General features: G+C 36.9%; 1 protein-coding gene across 6 annotated transcripts in view; it reads left to right on the top strand.

Annotated features, from left to right (window-relative positions):
• The window catches only part of THRB (thyroid hormone receptor beta), a 160,859-nt gene that overhangs the window by 108,400 nt on the left and 29,046 nt on the right, over window positions 1-23,413 (top strand). For 5 of the 6 annotated variants that reach the window (XM_086742675.1, XM_086742677.1, XM_086742676.1 and 2 more), the window contains one exon: window positions 239-303. In XM_086742675.1, coding sequence (XP_086598801.1) covers window positions 297-303 — 7 coding nt within the window. In that variant the 5' untranslated portion in view covers window positions 239-296. Of the gene's footprint in view, window positions 1-238; window positions 304-13,216; window positions 13,665-23,413 lie in introns of those variants that run through there. The other variant, XM_086742674.1, reaches the window with a different exon arrangement.

Raw genomic sequence — 23,413 nt, 5'->3', positions numbered from 1 at the left:
CCTTGCTTCCAAATCCCTGTTACCCACAGCTCCTCCAGTCAACCAGGTTTTGGACCTGACTTGCATTCATTGCCTCATGCAGTTCAGCAAGGTGCATTGAATTTAATATGTTAAGCCATAAAACATGGACTGTGGTATTCAAGATCCAAAATGTTCCATCCTGTTTAAATGTTAATCGTATTCGGCAGATTTGCATTTATGGATGTATTACATGGAGGTTTTTTCCTTTTTTTGGCAGGTGACTTTGGTGACAGAAGAAGAACGAGAATGATTACATATCCATAACTCCCAGCAGTATGTCAGGTAATTATATTTTGTCAGAGCATCTATGCAATATTTCTTGCTTTGCTGGAATGATTATCTTTAAATATTTACTATAGAATACTGCTTTAACAAGTTCTGAATATATTGGTGCTGGGAATTGAAATCTTTCCTCTGCCTAGAGCATAGAGATGTGTGGCACATAATAATCTTCCCCAACATTTTTCTGCTGAAATTCTCATACTCCTTGATTTTCCTTCAGAAACAAAGTTTTGTTTTGTTCTAAACACACATTCCGACTTCAACATTTCTGCTGAAACTGCCAGTACAATGAGTTTCTGCTGAGTATGTTGGCCCAAGTTATTTTTTAACATGGACATATCCCCTGAGGTTCAAAGTGAGACAGTCAAATTCATTTTACATAGATTACCAAGTCCTCTTCAGATAATAATTGACTAGGTCTGCACGTCGGCTGAAGATCCAGAGCTGAAATGATCATTAACCATTTTACGTCCCCTTAACAGTCTTATTCCTGCCAGTTGCAAAGCATTTGAAGGCTATACATAAATCAGCTGTGTTGAAATAACCATACATTCTGATCCCAGAACAGAGTATCTAAAAAGGTGCAGTTATTACATTGAGATCATATAGAAAGCCAGAGAATTCAGAATTTGTTTTAGTGTTCATCAAATTGCATTAGAAAAGAAAATGTTTTGCTGATACTGTTTGTCAATGCATATTTCAAGAGCAAAATGCCATAAACGGGACCTTTTAAAAGCCTGTTTGTAAAATGCAGCATGTGCTACATAGGGAAGGTCATAACAAACAAGACTGAATTCCTGTTGTTATGCTCAAGTTTATTTTTACTGACTGGACAGATCAAATATCCTGTCCTTTCCCCTAGAAGGTTCCCATCCTTTTGTATTGGCCAGCAAGGGGTGACAGCTGCATTCACCAGCAAAGCTGGTCTTTTAAATTTAGGGTCCTAGATACGAGGTGGAGAGTAAAATTCATGGGAAGAAACAGAAGAGTATTTAAATACGTGCTTTCACAGTAAAATGTATTGTTTTGTAATATGCAAATATCTGTCATTTGGCTTCTGTTCTTATGGTTTCTTTGTTGTCCATTGAAGCAGAGGTTGGGCACAGATGAGTATAAGATGGAGGCAGAGGGCATTGAGGCTTTTCATGGAATAAAGTTGCCTGACCGTTTTGATTGGTGTGTCAGGCTCTGGATTAGCATCACCATCACATGAGAATTGTGAAGGAATTGGTATCCTTAGGCTACATTGGCAATGCCCATTGGAGTGTTTTTGCATTCTTCTACAGGCGTTCTTGGCATGATAATTTCATTTAGCAAATACCTGGTTTTGGAAGATTTTAAAGGATTGACATGTAACTCAATCCATCCAGCTCTCTGATGGGCTCTCTTCTGTCTCATGTTATAACTGTGTATTTTGACCTTTTACTACAGGGCTTAATTTTGCTGTGGTTTTGGAGGGAGTGATTAGTGCTATGTGATGGCAAGAGATGGGGGAAGGAAATGCAGTGTACCCCCTTTATCCTCACCTTCTCTGTTCGGAGTGTAGCTTCCTATCGAAGGGGGTTTTATGGGGAATTCCCACGAGCACTCTAACCAGACCTGTCTCCCTAGACTTGCCCCTGGCAGGGCAGCTCTGCTAAGCACAGTGAAACACAACGCCTAATTGGGAGGACCTACATTTTCTGCATTTCTTTTGAAAGAAGCGGGCAGAACAAATATGTACAATCACCAGGCAAAAAAAAAAGAGGGTCATTGCAGAAGATGACTGTTGGTACAGCTGTAGGTGTCCAGCACTTTTCATTATGAGCAGTTTATGTTTTCTGTTTCTCATTATAGGAATGAAATTCCCTACATGAGTGTGAATGTGAAAAGAAGCATGGATGAAATAAAAATCTTTCAAACTCTATAAAAACAGCATAAATACCACCATCCAGAGCCAGACAGGACTCCTTTCCTAATGAATGAAAATGAAAGCTTAGATTCTGTTACTGAGTCACTGGAATATGAGAGCAAAATCTAATCCAAAACCAAACCAGTTGCCTAAAATAATAGGCTGTATTATTCTGATTTTTTGATAGATAATTTCTCCACCCATACGTTACATTTTTACTACAGTAAGAATTTTCCTCTTGTAGGTACTGCCCAAGAGCCTCCAGTTTCTAGTGCGATCCAGATAAGTTTTTCTGACAGAAGATTGTAGAATTTGGCCTTTGGTAGTAAAGCTAGGCTTTACTACATTTTACAGTTGCCGTAGGAAAAATATTTTTAATATTTTAACATCTCAGCTTTAAAAGCACATACTGGTGTGATTATTTTACAACACACATCTGTAATTGTATGCGCTTATAGCTTTTAATAGAGAGTTCAAGTTTTCCAAATTTATTTTGGGAACTTCAGAGTTACAGGTAACATGGAAGGATTTCAGAAGTGTAGAAGCTGTCTTAAAAAGTGAATGAAATTAAAAATAAAAAGCAAAATGAATGCACCAGTTACAATTTTTGCATGCAAAAAGAAAAACGGAAGGGGAAAGGTTGAGTTAATGAACTCCAAACTACTCTTCCTTTTTCTTAGAATGCAGTCAAAATAGAGTTCACGCAGCGATACAGATGGAGTTAATGAACACCTAATATGGGGTACCTGATGACGTTAGAAGCTGACAAGTGAAAAGCTGGACCTACAGGTTTTGTAAACACTGTGCTTGTCAGTGTACTTTTGCAACTGTGCCAGTTCTAAGTTCCAAAACTTGCCTAACCAGTTTCATGTACACATAACTCAGATGATGATTAAACGTTGAGATAAAGGGATGCTTCTGGAGAGGGAGAGCTGGACATAAACATGTCTTGCAGGTGAGTACCAAATCTGAGACACGTGCATTCTGTTCTCATAAACTAAAGCGTGGTACGTCCCTAAAAAAATAGTTTTCAGATGGGTGATCACACACATAAATGTAACAAAGCAGATCTGAAAGTTTAGCTTTCCTGTTTTGAAATATGATTTTTTAAAATGTTTGTTGTCTTTTATGATAAATGCTGCAGTAGATCTGATGCTTTTAAAGAACAACATCAAAAATGCATTTAGGGAATGTAAGGAAAATATGTTTTGGTTTTGTTTTTTTTTTTAATAGAAATAAGTGAAAAATGACTGATTGACTGATTGGATGCTCCTCCATAGTTCATCAGCAGCTTTACAGCTGGCACCAGCAATTACTGTCCATAGAGTAATACCTGGAAAAAAAAAATTACAAGCATTTTTAAAACCAGTACTATCTTAGAAATAGTTGTAAGTGTTTCTGCCATACGTTTGCACAATAGACTAGAAAAAATAACAAGTTAGAAAGTAATATTTTCTCATTGAGAAGACAGTACTTCAAATAAATAAGTATGTAACAGTCTTCGAGGACCCAAAGGGGACTTACAAGAAAGATGGGGAGAAACTCTTTAGCAGGGCCTGTTGTGAAAGGACAAAGGTTAATTGTTTTAAAATACAGGGAGGTAGATTCAGACTGGATATAAGGAAAAAAAAAATTACATTGAGAGTGGTGGTTGCCCTCAGGTTGCCCAGAGAGGTGGTAGATGCCCCATCCCTGGATACGTTCAAGGCCAGGTTGGATGGGGCTCTGAGCAACCCGATCTGGTTGAAGATGTCCCTGCTCCTTGGAGGGAGTTGGACTAGATGACTTTTAAAGGTGTCTTCCAACTCTAACTATGCTATGACTCTATGATTCTAACATAGTTAATGGAAAAAAAAATTGTGCTGTTTTGAATATTCTAGTAAAGCTTCAGCATCACTATTCACTTGCAGTAGTCATTATTTACTGGCAATAATCTATCACTGAAGGCTTCCTTCTGTACATTTTCTCCAAAAATGCAGAACAAGCCTCAGGAAGATCTTGCTCTTGCTTCATCTCCTTCAGTGAGCACTGAAAAAGGAATTCAATAATGTGTTTTAAAGACTGGAAAACAGTGTTTGTAGAATACAGTAAATCTCACTAATTTCACCTTCATGGCAGGTGAAGATAGAATGTAAAGGGTGTAACGGCAGTGTCAGTGAAGTCTGCAGCAACTCTTATCCTGACTTCAGTAAGGCCAAGATTTTACTCTGATTTCACTTTAAGTTTCATAATTGACTCAAACATTGTGCTTCCACTCTCAAATAGGCACACTGTTCTATTTGGTAATGACTGTAAAGTTAGGTCAAGATAGGAATTAAAATAAAATTAAGCGCTTACATTAGGGAATATAATTTAAATGTCATAAATGCATATTTTCAGTAAGTAGAATTTAATATGCAGCATTTCTTGTAACAGGTCACTTATTTTGAGAAGAAAATTAATCAGCTTTTGTGCAACAAATCCATTTGAAAACCAGTGTCTCCAAGGGTGTTACATGTAGTTTCCAAGAACTTGCAAAAGTAATAGGATAGGAAAGGTACCACCTTTTCTTCATTAGTCTTTTCACTGTAATGCTTATTAACCTGTTAACTTGCCATTAATTCAGATGGAGAATAGTTTATTGTGTAACTTCAGCTGAGAAATTATTTCTCCTGAATTTCTATAATGGTTTTCCTAGGATAATTTAATTTGACCTACATCACTGCCTGACACTTGTCTGCCAGACATGATAAAATCTGACTGACTCAAGTGTATTATTTCTTTTAAGTAATGGACTTTTTAGAAGGACAGTAAATACTTTAATATAAGGTTTTGTTACGCCAGGATTCAGCAGCTTTGTAATGAGCTTTTGGGGGATTTTCAAAAGGTTAACAAGATTTATATTGTGGGATGTTTTTGCATGAAGCTATGAATCACTCCATGATGGCTCTTATTACTTAGAAGCGTATTTTTGAATATGCAGTTAAAAATATCACACTTGGTAAGTTCTAGGTTACAGACATTCTGGTTTAATTTTAACTTTTTTTTTTGTTTTAAACTTTAATGTTTTAAAAAGGGCTTTCAAAAAGTGCTATATAAATACACAAGTTTCAAAAGACAAGTGGTCTGTATAACATTTTGTAATGTTTCAACTTTTTATGCAATTCTTTAATAGTGTATTGGGGTTTTCTTTCCCATCGTAGGAGAAAAAAGGCTCTCTAAAGAGTATTTTTTCTTTAGGAGAAATATGAAGATCTTATGTCTATGTGTTTCTAAAGGTGGTTAAGTTTGGTATTTACAACTCATGGATACCTGCTACATTTTCCACATAAGATACACAGATTTTTCCAAAAATTTGGACCTGGATTTCACAAAGAATAGAGAAAACAAATACGTGGTTTTTTAACTTTGCAACATCTGCTAGCCATTTTCTTAAGTCTCTTTCGTTATGTTAGTGCTAATATTTTTTTCCTTTTTGATTTTTTTCCCAATAATCCATTGGTATACTTTGTCCCTTTCTATAGTCATTTTATTTAAACCAGAGGTGGTGCTTTTTGTTAGCTCGTCTTTCTGAAATTTGTTTTGGATGGAAGCAGACTGTTGTGTTTGAAATTTTGAGTATCATTCTTAGACTGTGTAACACTGTGTTTCACTGCTGCCATCAGTTAGAAGGAGTGCGTAGTGTTGTCACTGTAAAACATACTTGTTAATTCACAGGCAAAAACCTTTTAAAATAGTTAATTAAAAAAAAATGTCCTTGGGTTTTTTCTAAGTCTTCTCCACTAGCCTATAAAATGAAACACTTGCTTTTACTGTGCTTGCAACAGGAGTTGCAGTCTGCCATTTTGTGGTCTTCATCAGCCTGACCACAGATTGCTGCACAGTCCTTCTGATTACTGTACGTCAGAGCAATGAACTTACGCTACTTGTCCTTGATATGCCATTCTATATGTAGAAAGGACTGTAATTTTTTTTGTGCCAGATGTAAAGCTGTTGATGAGCTATAGTATAGTCAGGCATTTTCCAGTTATTTCCATGTAAATGAAATACCTTTAATGTTCCCTAAATGCATTTTTGATTATGTTCTTCGAAAGCATCAAATTTGCTACAATGTTTATCATAAAAAAGACAAATGTTTAAGGAAATGTTTAAAGTTTATAAAACATTAAAGCCCGACTTTAAGATCTGCTTTACTTTGTGTGTGATCAAGTGTCTGAAAACTATTTAGACCTGTACCAAGCTTCAGTTTATTTCAAGTTTTAAAGAATCGTCTCCTCACATCCAAGTTTGTCTTTTTTCTGAAGAAGCCTTTGACTGCATTAGTTGGGCAAAACTTATTTATTTATTTATTTTGTCCTTCACAAATTATATCTTTGTCAAGACTGCTAGTTTTAGTACCTCTTTTTTTTTTAGCTGGCCATTGCTCAAACCTCAGTCTTTGAACAGGAGGTGTTACTTCAAGATACAGAGTCTCTCTTTAAGCAATTCTAGAACTAAAATAGCTTGAACTGTTTCATTATCTGGAAAAAAAAAAAGAGCTTCAATTATGTGCACATATCTCCAAGATTTGCTGTTAGTAAACAGTGTCCAAATATACTGTCCATTCCTCAGTGGGGAGAGATAGAAGGTCCACTGTGGGACTGAGGAAAGACCGTGTGAATTGATTTGAAAGCTCATGGGGAAATCAGTACTCAGAGTCAAGATTCTGGTGAAAGAAACGGTGACAGTGATTTGAAGTGATTTGTGGAAGTGATTTGAGTGATTTCCCAAATGGTTTCATCGTAGCTTACACATTTCTAAAGATCTGTTTTATGATATTTTGATCCATAATCTGGAAATGGTGTTTTGGCTTCTCATTTTTATTTTAGTAGGTTCCCAGGCATTAAAAGAATTACCTAACACAATATGTATGAAGAGAGTAAAAATCCATTAACATTTCCATATTCACACAAGCAGTAGTCTGCAAAACGAGTGCTGGGAGGTGGATTGCTCTCTGGACATCAAATTAATCTTGGTTTAAAACAAACAGAGCTAGGTGGTTGTGCACATAAAAGAGAGACAGATACTGGAACTCCTTGCCAAAGGGTGTTGTGAATGCAAAAAGCGTATGCAAGAGGAGACTGGGCTATACTTCAAAGAGAGATGCCTTAGGTATTCCTGCAGTTTAGAGAGGCTACAGGGGCTCAGGCAATCCCTTGGGCTGGCAGTAGCTGGCGATTTGGAGCCTATTGGTGGAAACTCTCATATATGCTTGCTTTGTTCTTACTTTTCCTTGAGTATCTGCTTACGGCTCCTACTAGAGGAAATAACCAGGCGAGCCCTGTGGTTTGAACAGAGCTGCCGTGCTCAGGTATACCTCGTTCTCAGGAAAACTCCCTCCCAGCTGTTGTACAGGACTGCGAGAGGGTCAAATGCATCTATGTGACTGTATTGGTTAACATCACCTTTCTAGTTCCATTGTGTACCCTGGTATCTTAATGCTTTTTCCCATAGAGCTGTGGTCATTAATTTCTTTCAGTATTTTTATTGCATCTGTAGCTGCCACAACATTCGATACTCGAGTACACAGCTCCTGTTCATTTCTCTAAGGAAAGGGTTTCAGGTAGCTCTTTACATACCAAAACCCTGAACCATTTGCTTCTCTATGCTCAAAAGCTGCCTCTGGTTTACTTACAGATGAGCTGTGACGTTCTTCTGGGTATTCTTTTCCTCTGATTAATTTTTTCTTATGTTTAAAAATTTAACCATAATGTCAAGCCCAGGTTCTTGATAAGTATATGTCTAGTATTACTTTAGTAGTTAATAGGAATTTAGTGTTTTTAAAAAGCAATTACACTGGTTCACGCTGAGGAGCTCATTAAGATATCTGTCAGCAAGAACAAGATTACACTGTATATTGCAAGTTTCTTAATGTTACCTTTTCTTACAGGTTAAAAACTCTTTACAAAGCTTATTCTAAAAACTACACACTCTTCCTTCATGATGATGTAATCTGTGTCCAAAAGATTATTTAAAAATATTGAATTTTAATTTATGTTGAATGTAATATTTAAATATTTTATAATATTGCCACTGTTAATGTGAGTAACAGTACAGCAGTCCTGGATTAAATAATTCTGTCACTATCTAGTTGGGGATGTCCCTGCTCCTTGCAGGGGGATTGGACTGGATGACCTCTGAAGGTCCCTTCCAACCCTAACCATTCTATGATTCTATGATTCTATTTACTTCCACAGGCATGCACATATACACACACATGTGTTTCTGAAATACTGGAAACCACCCAGTCATTTCAGTAGATGTCACTAGTTCCACCTGCTAATTCCAGTCCCTTTCTCTCAATGTACACTTTTTTTTCTTTATAAATAAAAATCTAGCCAGTCTGTATTAGCTGTGCTCCATCCTTCTGCTTATTCAAGGATCCTGTGAACCTAATTTAAAAGTTGGGAAACTCCATTGTGAAGTGTTTCCATGTTTGACAAGGAAGAGTAAGAAGAAAGTGATATTTGGGAGAAAAGGGAAGGAAGGGAAAGAGGAAAGGAGAGGAGAAGGGAAGAGGAGAAGCAAAATAAAAGAAAGAAAATAAAATGCTGTGAACTGACTGCAGCATTAATGAGAAAAAAAATGGAACCTTAGCCTTGTCTGGCAAAGATAGTTTTATCATTCCCAGTGCAGAGACACATGAAAACTTTACATGCTTTTACTTATACTTACTTTTTGTACTTTAAAATGCTTGTACAAACCATTAATCGAGTTTTAATTTCACTGGGGGGATGTCCTTTAATTGTATCTTGCTTGCTTTTCTTTCTGAAGTCATTAAGTGAAAAACATCTAGTGTTATTGGACTGGGTCCACACAAAGCTAGGCTGCGTGATCAACCTACGGTGCACCCCTCAGTCCTAATCCTGATTACATTTGCCTTAGCTGATCTCTCTGAAGCCAGCCCACTGCAATGTCCTTAGATGCTTGCATACTTCAATGTTTAAAAAAAAAAAAAAACAGTAAAGTGCTGTTGCCCTTGCTGCTCTGTTTTCAGTAAACTTCAAATATGGTAAGAGGTAAAACTTTATATAAAGAATCACTTTTGTCAGTCTTTTGTTTTGCAATCAACTAAATTAATGATAATTCAGAGACTGATAGTATATTCACCTACTGGTACTGTTTTGATCAGCTACAAGATTAAATTCTTACAGGCTGTGAGCAGTTTTGGAATGCAAAATAATACTTTGTTGTGAGAGGAAGTGTCTTTGTAACTGTAAAAATAGCAACCCTCTGACATTCTAGAACTGTTGATTTACCTTTTACCTCAAAACTAAGTGGTAGCCTGTTACTGAGAGTGAAAAATAAGTGTTTGTACTCCCCCAAAAAGTATGAGCAATATAGACTCTGAGGAGCAGGGACTGATTTTCTGTGTGGTCAGTCACACAGCAGCTTTCATCACCAGTGCATCTAGCTGTCAACTGGAGCTACTGTGGTATAAGGCAGTAACGGTAATAACGGTAATACAAATTTCAGCCTTGGATTAAACGGGGCAGATCCCAAGCTAGGAAAAATGGGTGTTGCTCTCAGGGCACAGCACGGAGGATTTAATGCAGTGCCTCTAGGGTGGCTGTGGGGAGCACAGGGAACAGGCAGTCTTCTCAGTGTGCTTTTTGGTCCTTTTCTGTGCACCCTGAGTTTTTGTCAGGGTCAAACTTCAGGATAGGTACACAGGTAATTCCAGCAAGAAACGCTGTCCTTGTGGCTGGCTGGCTACCGCCTCCCATCTTTCTGGAAGAAATAAGACTCCCTTCTCTTGAGATGTGCTAAAGAAGGGAGAGGCTTTACCACTGTTGGCAGATACTAGTAGAGAAGTAGGAAAAAAAGATGAAAACAAATGAATTGTTCCGTTGTTTTTATAGTACTTTACATGCTGACATTCGGATAACACCGCCTATCCGAGAACAGGCCAATCTTTACAATCACCCATTAGGAGTCTTTGTCTTGGCCTGTAATAACCAATTTCTGAGGGGTTCTCCTCACCTGTCCTTTTAGTTTAATTCAATGGACACTTCATCTACTAAAATTTTTCTGCTTCTATAGATCAAACTTATCTTTAAAGCCACTCTGATAGGAACTTGAGAAAGTCTTTCGGACTGTTGACTGCTCAGATGCCAGTTATTGCTATGATGCGCTGCTTTTATATCTCTGAAATTACTTGATGATTCCTTTACTGATGTTGACAAGAAGAGCTCTAGGCCCTTCCTATTAGTCCCTCTTTGCTCTGAAGGAGGGCCTGTGCTTTTAGTCATGATTCATCCCAGTAGGCTGTACTGCTTTCTGCCTTGATTATAGCCATTTTAGGAGTAGCTAGAGGGAGAGAGAGATGCTTCTCTTAAAATTAGGAAGCTCAGGCAAAATTAGATTATCATCCTTTATCAAGGGTTTTGGTTTGACAAAACCAAGAGCAGATGCAGGAGATTTAAACTGCATTCTCTGTTGCAAAAAAAAAAAAAAAAAAAAAAAGGCAAAAAGCTTTAGAGAAATTCAGGCAAGACATGTTAAAACAAAGGGAGTAGAATAAATAATATAGTGAAACTGTAATTTAACATTTTAATAAGCTGAATGGTTATTTAGGACATACATACCTGCTGCACCACAGTATAGAAAGTATAAGGAAAGGAGACAAAATATGAAACCCCTCAGTGGTAGTTCCTTACAACTTAATAGTCATCTAGCAAAATTTGAATGTAAAATGTCCCTGGTGACTGAGGGAATTAGTGAAATAAAGTGGAAGCTTGTAAAATTAAATAAACTGTAGCTAGCATAGGAGTCAAAAGTAGTGAGACAAATTTCAGAGGGAGCTTACAGGAAAAGAGAGGATAAAGCTGCTTGATGTTGGGTTAGCCTTTGTAAACTCTGCCTGGGCAAATTCCAAATGATGGAAGCTATAATAGAATCCATTTCTTCTCATAGTTTAAATGTGTCTGGATTCATATCTTAAAATCCCACAGCAGGTTTGCAAACACAGAAATTGAAAAATATGTTTTAATTTTCTTTCTTAAGACAAGGAGGGTTTTAGAGTCTCTTGCTAAACTTAAAAATCTGTAAGCTTTGTGTGATGACCTCTCTGAATCCTTGGGGAGCAAAAGTTTTACCATTGCAGTGAGTGTATGGTTTTTAATCAAAATCAAACATAAAGCAAATCCACACTTTTTAAACGGGGCCGAGAATTCTGTGGGGTGAGTGGTCTGCTCAAGAAATTGACAAAACGTAGAAGTATCTGTTGATTAGTGAATAACAGAAATGCCTATATTTTTAATATATATTGCACATGCCTGACTCTTGCATTTGTATAAAGGTGCAATATTATCCCTGCAGAGAGATAACTAGAATGTGAAGGAAGACAAGGAAGAGGAGGGTAGCCTCGAAAGAAGGGTATGTTATCTGAGGTTACACAGAGCCTGGTGGAAGGGTGGGCTAACAGTGCACAGTTGCTCTCTGTGCCAAGAAGAGTGAAGTGACCAAGTTCAGTTCAGATCTCACAGGGAAGTTTTGTGCAGTTCCCAGTCTTACTAGAACAATCCAGTCTCTCCCTCTGAGCTTAAACTTATTATGAAGTCTAGAAGATAGAAAAGTGTTCAAATTATGAAAAAAAAAAAGTTTATATTCTGTTCTTTTAATTTTTTTAAATTGCCTAGTATTTCCTGGGTTACTTTCACTATTCTATTTTAAATCTGATTATCCTCCTACAAGTGATATTCTCTTGCCATATTACCTGCACTTAGAGTTAGTTTTTAATTTTACTAAGAAAACCAAGTCTGAACTAAGAGCAGATCTATAAAACCAGAAGTAAGTAGGTAAGTGCAAATCCTAACTTACGTGCCCTTTGCACTGAAGTCTGTAATGCCAGATAGTTTCCTATACAAATTTGTTTTATTGATGTCCAGCTGAGATAGAGTGAGTAGAAGGAATAGACTTTTAAATTCAAATATCAGATGAGCTTACACTCCCAGCAGAAAAAAAAAAAAGGTATGCATTTACATTTAAAATTACATAAGATATTGAGGAAAGCTACATATACTATCAGGGTTTAACACAGGATAACAGTATTTCATTCCAACCATAATTAAGTCTTCTGAATACGTCCTATATTAGCAATGTTCCACTTAACAAAAGCCTTCAGACAAAATTTACAAAAACAGCAATGGTACGATAGATCTGGTAACTGAAATCCAAAGTTATTTTTAATCATTTTTATCAGGAAATTATTCACTTAGTATGCCCTTACTTACTGATATGTATACTAATTACTTTACTGAGTGAAATGTATGTAAAATTAACTCTTAGGTCTATTTAAAAAGCAGAGTCTTACCATGATTAAAACCACAGTGGATATCAGTCATCAAATGTCTGGAATTTGCTATTTTCTGTATGCAAGTTTAAAAGCTATTTTGAATTTTGATACATATAATACAAAATAAAATAATTTCCTTAAATGTGGAATATAATCTCTGATGTGTTATTTCTGTATCATTTAGTTTTGCTACGCAAAAATAGAAAATATGCTCTATTTAGTTTTACATTTTTTAATTAGATCAAATCATGCAGCTGCAGAGTTGCTTGTTATCTGCAGTGGACCCAAATGTCCAAATTCCTGTGATAAAATTAGTGTCTCTGATACTCCACTGTGACCACAACTGCAGAAAGGCAGTAGGTAGCAAAAGCGGAACTGCTAAGCGTGCCCACATAAGAGTGTCACACTTAGGTAACAGAGTGTCCCTCAGGTCAGCCTACGATAAGAGCAAAGTCAAACAAGGCTGAATCCTTGATGTTTTGTGTTTTAAGTATCTGAAAATTGTTCACGACCAGCCTCGACCTACAAGACCTCAAATGATCATATGAGCAAGGCAATAAATTGGTGGTAACTTGCCCTCAGGCCCATGTTGTAGTTGTGATGTTGTGACAGTTACATCTAGCATTAGCGTGTCCACACAGATCTGCCTACTTGTTCAGGCTACACAGACGGGAAAATTTTATATGTACCTGTACCGAAGGGGAACTATGGTGGCTGAATGGGCATGGCTGAAAGGCTCGGCGTCGTATCCGTGCGGTCAAGTGGAGATGCATGGGAATACCACATCATCAGGAGAGCTGGGGAACCTCTTGCTTTCCAAAACTCCACACCTGAGCAAGATTTTGGCAATGCCAACAGTTTGTAGCCCTGCAGTACTTGCCAGACATCCAGGACGTGGCCTCCTATCATGGGACAAACTGATTCACCTTCCTGACAGAAATCAGAAATGGAATGTAGTGGGCGTAGTGGAAACCCGTTTGTGTAGGAAAAGACACTCCAAAAACTGTGATACTCAGAGGAATGGACACCAGCTTTTGCGATGTCGACATGCTTCAGCTTGGACTAGCACAATTTTACAGCCAGGCCATACAAAAGCAAACTTGCAAGTCATATCAAGTGCCCAGGAATACCAAAAAGAAGAAAAAAAGTGTAAAGGTAACTGGCTTTATTAGGCAGAGCACAGCAAACGTTGTCTTTAAAAAGAAAAAACAAACCCTTAGGTTGTTCTATCTTTGTTTATGGTCAGGGGTTCGGCCATCGGTAAAAGCGTTACTATGCGGGGGATGATGTCTTGTTACCAATTTTTTTTTATTTTTTTTTTTCCTGTGGGGATAATTGTAATTTTTAGTATTCCTTTTATTAAATTTAATAGCTTTGTGAAGAGCCCTGATGACAATGTGATGAGTAACTAGGTTTTATTTGTGATACCTAATATAATTTCTATTCCTTTAGCCTTTTAAAAATGTATTTGTCTCTCTACACATGGTCTTGATAAGGTGATCAAAAATCTTTTATGAACATGGCCTTTTTAAATAAAGCATATCCTTGATATGTTAAAAATGCAAAGGCAAACAAAAGCATTCTTTTACTAATTTCAGGGTGTTCATCTCTCACCTGTGACCATGTTGTTTGCCTTTTCTTCTTTCCTACTATTAACCGTCCCCAAAGCTTCCGTAAGTGCACATACAGAACTGAAATAAATGGAACTCTTGTTATGAATAATCTTCTTCCTCAGTAGTCAGGAGAATTAACCATTTTTTTTCAGATAGCTTTTTTGTTCACATCAGAACAGCACTGAAAGAATTCCTTCTAAGAATCACAGTTGCTTAGGTATTAGCACAAATTTAGTGCTTAAGTTATTTTTATTGCTTTTTAAATTGGGATAAATAGTTCTTCATTGTTCTTCGCCTAAAAAATAATTCCTGCATATTGGTAGGGAGGGACTACAAGTTGTTTTCTTTTACTTAAGTCTTGCGTCACTCCAGGAAGAAAGATTACAGTGTTAGGAAGGATATCACCTCATGAAAAAGTTAAACTGGTTTAAGTACCTGATTTCTTTAGATTTAGTTGCTCTTTACCTCAGAATGCCTCTTTGCTAACAGATGTCAGGTGTTGATCGCTTTAACGTCTTACTAAGGGCTGTCAGGAGGCTGCCAAACCCAGACGGTCCCACCCAGGAGTCTGTTAATTATGTTGTGTCAAGCTACATTAGCTAGCTTTCTGCTCGGTTTTATTTTTGAACAAATTGAACTTTTTACCTTGAAGTTTTCATGTGGAGTTGGAGTAGGGAATGACTCAGAAAAGGTTCACGTTTTAGCTATTGGCCGTTACTTTCTCAAGAGATAAGCTGTATAATTAACCGATGTCTGCTAACAGGGTCTTCCAATTATGAGATATGGGGAGACTTAACAAATTGGGTTGTCTGGGTCACAGGTTTATAATTACTCTTACCAATATTTACTCATAGACCACCTTGAAAGTTGTCAAACACTATTCGAGAATTTTCTTAGCCCATTTGTTGGCAAACCTCTCTAGGAGCAAATGCTTTATAACGTGACAGTGTGCTACCTGCATGTGTCGTGAACAGCGCAAGGAACTAGTGCAAGGAAAAACAAAAACAAACCCTGGAAGGTTCTTGGTCATGAAAAAGCAAGCTCCATTCTCTTTTAACCAATTTTATTCAAAGTGTCAAATATTTTTGGGGAGAACTGGATTTGTAGTGAATCTGAACATTTAAATATAAACTATGACATTCTTTGTTATCCAAACAGACTGATGAGTCTGAAGTATTTCAATAAAAGGCACATCACACTGACATTTTATGAGTCACATACAAATTTAGTGGCATGTCGTAACCGAGGTACAGCAGGTTTTGTGAGAGAAGCAGTTTTAGAGAAAAAAAAAAACTTAATACATTTTGAGAAAAGAGGTGTACTATTGTGTAAGGAAGATTTTCCTCAGGTTTAAACCAGGGGCAGCTAGTTTGAAGGTTGCTGCATCTGTTGCAAACCCAAAGAAATTACTTTATGCCAGAAGGCTTTAGCTCTTTTTCCTTCAACTGTATCACTTGCTGTAATAAATAATAGCGTAGACAAAATGACAGTTTTTGATGTCTTTGATTCCACCGAGACATACTCCAGGGACTGTCAAATGCTGTTGTAACTTTACAGCACTAAAATTCCGTAATTCTACGTATTTTATGATTTAGTCACAAGCTCAGTTTTCAAGATAAGATAAATATTAATAGACTTAATCTTCTGTTCTTGTAAATGCTTAGTATTTTTTTTATTCTGATGTTTGATGTTTTCTCAGTTTAATCTATGACACGAAGATCCATGAGGGTCAGAACTGATGTGATAAGCTGATGCCTAGGTTTCTCAAACAATAAATTTGCATTGTCGTATTTTTGAGGGACATTTTTGAGTCTCTGATCATAGTACGTAAAGTGAATGAATAAGATAATGCAAATATATACGTTAAAGAGAGGCGGTAACTGATCATATGGGCATGGAGAAAGCTGTATTGGACAAATTGTGTGTGTTGCAAAAGCCACGTGAGTACTTCTGTTCAAAAGCTGTTACAGTTTTCAGTATGTTTTCTTCATGATCCGAAAAGACAGGGACTGTCTGCGATGTGTCCCACGTTACATGATGTGAGTCCTGAAACTGCAGATTTGCCTTCTCCTTGAAGGCAGTGCTCTAATTTTTTTTCCCCATCACCTTCATCAGAAGTGGCTGAGAGAATGGAGGCAATGGGAAAATCTATAAATAGGAAATACGACCGTTATTTTGTAACGTGTAAAGATATGTGTTATAAAACTAGGAGCTGATAATACAAATGTACATAACTGTTAAGGGTTTAGAAAGGTAGTATTTAATCCTTGCAACTACATGTTCAAATGTGCAAAACTTTTTGACCAAATACAGGATTTTTATTCACCTCTGTGCATAAAGTGTGAACTTAGCCAATGTGAGAGCCTTCCATTTGATCCTTCGGAAGCGGCACTCTCCGCTGACTAATTTGGATGCTCTGCAATGCCTCCCATGTGCTGACACTGCCAAATCTTTTAGAAGTGGTGCAAAGGGGCCCTACCTGCAGCACTGAGATAGCCAGGACTCCAGTCCAGGGGTGCACAATTTAGAAACAGTCAGGAGAATGTGACTCTTGGAGGTAATTATGCCACCTGCACATTCACATTGCGCTGAATGACACTTCTTTTTTGTGTCAGGGATCTCAGCTGGTTGGAGTGTACTGTCGGGAGGATCATCCACAGGAATACTGTCTTACCTTAAAATTTCTGTGGGTTCCTTTGGCGTTTTTTGTAACTGAATTAAGTCGCAAGAGAAGTGCAGCTTAGTGAGGCATTTGATTGTTCAGAATTAAAAGTTTTAGTTAGAACTTTTAAAATAGGAGTCAATGAAGGGCTGCATGATCTGATGTAAGGCAGTCTCTCCTGCAGACACCTACTTTCAGGTGTTCTGCTCACCCAGTGTAACATCACTGACTGCACCACACTTACTTCTGACTTACACCAGGGTGAGTATTTCAAAACCATTGGGACATTCAAGACTCAGGTTCAGCAAGTAATTTCTGTCTCTTTTTATTACAATGAACAGACTGTGAAGGGTTCAAACTTTGGGTCCTCTTCTGCCACGTTATCAAAGTTTCTCTTTTATCACTGGCCTGTTTGCCCACACTGGAGGTTTTGTTCTGCTAGTGGTTAATTTCCCTGTGTTCGCATAATCAGACACTTGTGAAGTAATAAAATTCCAAGTGCAATACTACATTGCTGAAGGCAGTGAAAGCTCAACATGGCGTAATTTGAAGACTCTTAATATTTGAATCAGAATACAAGACAAAAAAAGAGCTGTAAATATTATTTTCTACTGCACTTTCAGACTTTTGATAAAGACCTCATCTGACTATCTTTTATCACATGATTTAATTCAAAGTGATATATGAAAGAAACCTGCAGGATTGGACACAAAGAGATTAAAATGAAAAAATTTTAGGAATACCTCAGTTTTAATAGGGTTGTTAAATCTTTGCAGTGTTTTTTGAACTGATTTGTTTCCAAGGGAACGACAGTCTGCAGTGCTATAAACCTCTTTAATGTTAGCACATTACAGGTAAGGAACCCCCTTCCCTGGCAGTGTTTATCATTCCTTTTTTTTTTGTCAGAAGGCTCTCATCCATTTTTCCTTTCCTTGGTCTTCACAATTTTGTGTAATTTAGCTTCCTTACAGTATTACAGTAATTCTGACAAAAGTAGTACATATGACACATTGCTAAGCATTATTGACGTAGCAATAGAAAATAAAAAATGTTTGAGGGGTTTGTCTTGGAACAGAAAGTAAGTCACAGGCTGTGCCACATTGAGATATTCTACCTTCAGGTGCCATCCTGGCTGGGACGGCTCTGTCTACACATGGTCTCAGTTCTGCTTAGTTTTTCAATAGCAAACCTAAATCAAGTTGAGGGGGAGGAAACAAGAGGAAATTGTAGGAATTTTACCTCTTCTGGCAAAACAAATCCAGAGAGGGAAGAACTTCCGCCGAGATTTTAAAGGTCAGCTCTCCAAAGCTTTTCTGGGTGTATCTAGGTGTTCTGCTCTGCTAAACTGTAAAATAACAGCCTCACCTCTGTGCAAGCTCTCACATAAATTCTTGTTAGCTGTACGGGAGATCCCTTTTTGGTAAATGAACAACCAACATATTGCATGTGCGGAGTGTTTTCTTTCTGGGAAGCATGGAGAAGGAAGCTCAGCAGGTTGTATGTGTTGCCTTTGTATGTACTGCAGTATTACCAACCGATCACGTAAATGGGTATGGTTTGGGGGTTTCTGTGCAAACAGCTGTTGCAGAGTCTCTTAGGAAAGATGGGCATGTTTTTATTAACTGTTGAACATCCATTCTTGAAAAATTGGATCTTACCTAAGACACACTTTTTATGGTAGGCAAAAATCACTGTAAAATCTAGAACATGGACATGATCTAAAATGAAAATGGACTTTTGTTGTGTTCTTTTTCAGATTGTATTTCATGATGCTATTTGTTGAGTTAGATCTTTGGTAAAAACAGCATGAAAAATGAAGATTCATTTGTATTTTACTCTGGGATTTCAGTAACTATTAGTATGCTTAATAAACTAAGGTGTTAATTTAAATTGTTAGGGTTTTATATAAGATCGTTTTGGAAGCAACTTCATTTACTTCAGTAGAATTGATCTTGATAGAGTTCATTTTAACTTACCAAATGTATTATTATTTTCTGAGCAAGTTAATAAAAAATTTGTGTTAAAGATACTTCTTTTATAGTTAGAGGAAAAAAAATTAAAAATCCAAGCATGACTTTTAACTTCTCTGATGCTCAAAATCACTTATCCTTCATTCTCTTAGCCTGCACATTAGATAGAAATTGGCACTGCTTCTTATTTAGATAGGTTAGTTACCATTGTATGTTAGAAGGGAGCACATTTCTCCATCTGCTCTTTGTGATAGACTGAAACATTAAACAGTATCGTATCGGGAAAAATATGTTCATGTCATGCCCAGTTCTCACCTATTTCGCTGAACTTTTGAGGATCATTTCGGTCTATGTTCATCAAGGTTATTACATGTATACTTCAGATCCTAGGTGAAAAAGAGCCAGCCTACATGGTAATTGTGGCAATCCTGTAGATTCTTTAAAATGAGTGAAATAACAAAACTAAGACCGCATTATCAAATCAGTAATAATTCTGCTTCCTAATAGTAAGAACAGACATTGAAGAGGGATACTGTCTTGTTAGTAACTTTGCAAGTTTTAACGTATTTTAGCTGTGCTTTAAAGAAAAACATATTTTGCCAAGTAAAAAAGCAAAGGGCAGCTAACATAAGTTAAAAATAAAATAATTACTTTTAGATCAAAAAGAATGGCTGATTAAACAAGGTATATTAACCATATTGAGGCTTGGGTGCATTAAGCAGTTACAGGTTCATATAGTATTTGTTGTAGCGGCATTTACATGTTTGTAGCTCATCGGTGAGCAAAAATGAGCAAAAACCCCTTCTTACTCTACTCAGTCTGTTGTCAAAAAAGATGAATTTCTGAAAGTACGTTATTACTGGAACAGAAAAGATAACAAAGCAGAAGAGCAAAACAATTAGCTTATTGATGATATTTAAGCAGTATTCTTTTTGCTGATTATGTTATTTTGAAGTTTCCCACCTGTTGAACTCAATAGAAATTACCTCCCCAAATCACTGAAGTTTAGAAAAGCTGCTTTCCCCTAAATGCATTACCAGGCAGTGGGGAGGATTGTGTATGTGTGGAAGGCTGGGGAGATTCATGCATGTAATTCTGTAAAACAAAATCAATAAAGCTGATGACAGATTAAGTTGCTAAATTTTGTAAAACTAGACTACTGTTCGGGTCATCAACACAGCACTATTGGATTTTCTATGGTTTAATGCTGAAAAACAGGATTATTGATTTTAGGATTTTCAGCGTATCCCCTCTGGGAGTTCTTAAGCAGTCTTTATAATGCTTCACACTTAAGTTGACAACTACAGTGACATAACTGTGTCCTCGCCTTAATAATCATTTTCTAATCATATTGGAAAAGGCTGGAAACGCTTTATAAAATGATTATTCCAGACAAATGGGGGAACAGGAGGGTTATGGGGATGTCGCTTCTTTGTCTGGTGGTCATTGCTACCTGCCTGCCATCTTCCCTTGGAATTAACTTACAGTCACAGATTAAGACCTTTGACTGTCATAAATCTGCTTCCCAATATGTTTGACTGGCAGGGGAGTTCACAAGCCGTCCCAATATAAATAGGATTTTAGCACATCAGGTGCTGCTCCGAAGTAAAACGGGCTGTTTTGCGGTCGACTTTGTTGGTGTATATTCATTGCTCCTCTCCCGTCCCATGTGTATGCATGCCTGCCTGTGTATGCATGTGTGTGTGTACGTAAAGTAGAAGCTGAGATAGGGTAACAAAATGAACTACTGTATGCAAGAAATATATGAAGTGCACCCAGCTGCTGGTAGCAATTGCTACATGCAGTCCACTGATTATTGCACGTATATTGAAGAAAATCAGGGTTACAGCAGTTGCGATGCTCAGGTCCTGCACAGTAACAACATATATATGGAACAGGCCTGGGCGGTGAATCAGCCTTATACCTGTAGTTACCCTGGAAACGTGTTTAAAAGCGAGTACTCTGATATGGACATGGCCCTGAATCAGTACAACCAACCTGAATATTTCACCGAAGAAAAACCTACTTTTTCTCAAGTGCAGTCGCCATCGTACTCTCAGAAGAAAGGTAGGGGCAATTTATTTAAATAACGGCAACAAAGAAATCTCTGCTTTTGTTTTTGTTTTGTTTTAAACTTACAGTTGCATCAGTTGGCTCAGATACATCTTTGAATGTGAAGGCTGCCTGTTCAAAATTGAAAGCAGCAGTAACATAGGTTGCTAGGTGATTGTAAGGTTTTCTGTGAGCAATGAGGATTTCCAAGCACTTTTTCTTAATCTGTAAAAGACATTTGCAAATATATTGCTTGTTTTCTGCTTTCTGGGGCTATTAACTTCATTTGCTATTCACCAGTGAGCTAGATGAGAAAAGTTTCTCTTCTGAAATGTCATCGTTGTATGTTCTGCATCTTAAAGCTGTGTTTCTGGTTGCATACGAACAATTTGTGTGAGTCCTCGTTATCGGTAAATGTGAACTGTGTTTGCTCAGCAACTTGGGCAAAATATTTTGAACATAGAACTGTAAATCTGTATGGGAAAATGATTACGTTTAATAGAGTTACTGTCTTGTGAGTGAAAACCATGTAGTTTCTGATTATGCAAAGTAAAAAAGGCTGAAAATTCTAGGATGTATCTGTGCAAGAAAGACTATTCTGCATCCGAAAAGTTGATCTAATCAATATGTTTGTGAGAGATAATCAAAGTGCAATATCTGCTACCTCGGAGTTAAATCATTGCTTGTTTTTAGAATTTATTCATTTACTTTCAAGTGAGCAAAGCAGATATCACTTCTCAAAAAGAGCCTAAAATACCAACAAACACTTGGAAATGTTTTTGATGCTATTTGTTCTGAACCCAGAGAAGCAAACTGATGTATACAGATTATATGTTCTCTGTGTTTCTTGAAAATCACATTATTAAGAAAAAATGCACAGTCTGTTGTACCAACATCATGTCTTTTTTCTATTAAGACCAAATTTCCTATATGCAGTTGTCCAAACCCCAAATGAATCTGCTGTAACTAGCTAGATAGAGAAAATACCATTTATTACTTTTAAAGTGGCTTTGTAGTAAAAAGTAGACTGTTTAATCTTATTAACTACGTGAAAACTGAAATATTTGCCTTTGTGCGGGCAATATTTTTTAGCACTTGGTGCAATAAATCTGTATGTTTGGTAGAAAAAAGTAATAATTTCTGTACTTTGAACAGCATTGTATTTCATAATAAAATAATATTTTTTAAAATCCTGTTATAGGAAACTGTAAGAACATTATCAAATTATAGACTAAATGTAGTTGTGGATAATGCATGTTTTTGTGTTGTGCAACATTTTAAATGCCCATTAAGGCAATTTATCTGCTATTGGGTTTTTACTAATTATTTTAGAACTCTTTGTAGACTTTCCCCATGTCTTATTTTAAAGATAAATAGTACTCAGGATTAACTTAGAGAAAATAGAGACTTGCTATTGCAGTCGGTGAAGGAATACATTTTTCATAATATTCCTTCACTGACATCTGCTCTGCTTAAAGTTTTTGTACTTGTTTGGTTGAAAAAATACAGAGTTGTTCTTAAAAACTGCTTGTTTTCTACTACCTCAGTTTCACTAAGAAATGGCAGTGAGTTTTGGTGGAAGCAGGCTCTCAAGCAGGCTTTTAATTGATCATTCACGGAGACTGAGCAACGTGCTTTGGGATTCTGTAGAGCCTTATTACTGTGATAATCAATAAAAAGTTGCATCCCTTCTGTCAAACCTTTGCAAATGCTGAGTTTGTTAAGCAGAAGAGATCTAAACTCTGTGGGACATGTGCATCTTCTCTTTTTTTTTTTTTTTTAATTTCCATGTTTTAACCAAGCTATCGTAAAACTAACGACTCTTTTAATCCTGTCCTAAGAACAGAAGGCTCTGCACAGGGCATGTGTGTCTGCATTGATCCAGAATTGATTTTGGGGGGGACGAGGGAGTTTGTTAAAGAAGCCTTGGTAATAGCCCATTAAAGCAAAATTAAGTCCCTAAGCAGGTGTTCATGAGGAGTCTTGATTGTTGCAGTTGGTATTTGTTAGACCCCTGAAATTTGTAGTAATCTCAGTAATATGCTGTTCAAATCAGATTGTACTTTACAGTAGCACATGAAAGATCTTCATATCAAAACTTCTTCTGCTGGTTATTGAATGGTTAACGTCTTCTTTTCCCTCTGGGAAGGAAAAAAAAATCAACATTTTATATACTGAAAAAGTTAACAGGGGAGTTTAATTACTTCTCTATCTTTATGTCACTTTAAAAGAATTCAGGAAATAACTTTAAAAAACAATAACCAAAGATGCCAACAACATATCACTAAAGGAAAAAACTAAGTATTTAGAAGGTATAGCCAGTTATTCTAAAATATAAGAAAGCACTTAAGCTCCTCCAGTTATTACACTACATTAAAATCTATTATTTCCTGATTATCTGTCACGAATTCTGATGAAAGACTCGAATTTTAAAGGAAAAAATTGTGCTTCAGAGCATCAAGAGATGGAGGTGTGGTTTTAGCTTTGTGTCTGCTTGCTGCTCCGTTACCTTCTGTGCTGAGTGTACGCTGGTAAAAGGCAGCAGCGCAATCTTTGTGCAAGAGCTTACTGTTTTATTAAGGAAGCCCTTTTGGATCCAATCCTACT

The sequence above is a fragment of the Chlamydotis macqueenii genome, chromosome 2 (genome assembly GCF_036417535.1).
Source record: "Chlamydotis macqueenii isolate bChlMac1 chromosome 2, bChlMac1.mat, whole genome shotgun sequence".
Lineage (NCBI taxonomy): Eukaryota > Metazoa > Chordata > Aves > Otidiformes > Otididae > Chlamydotis > Chlamydotis macqueenii.
This window is presented reverse-complemented; position numbering and strand designations above follow the sequence as displayed.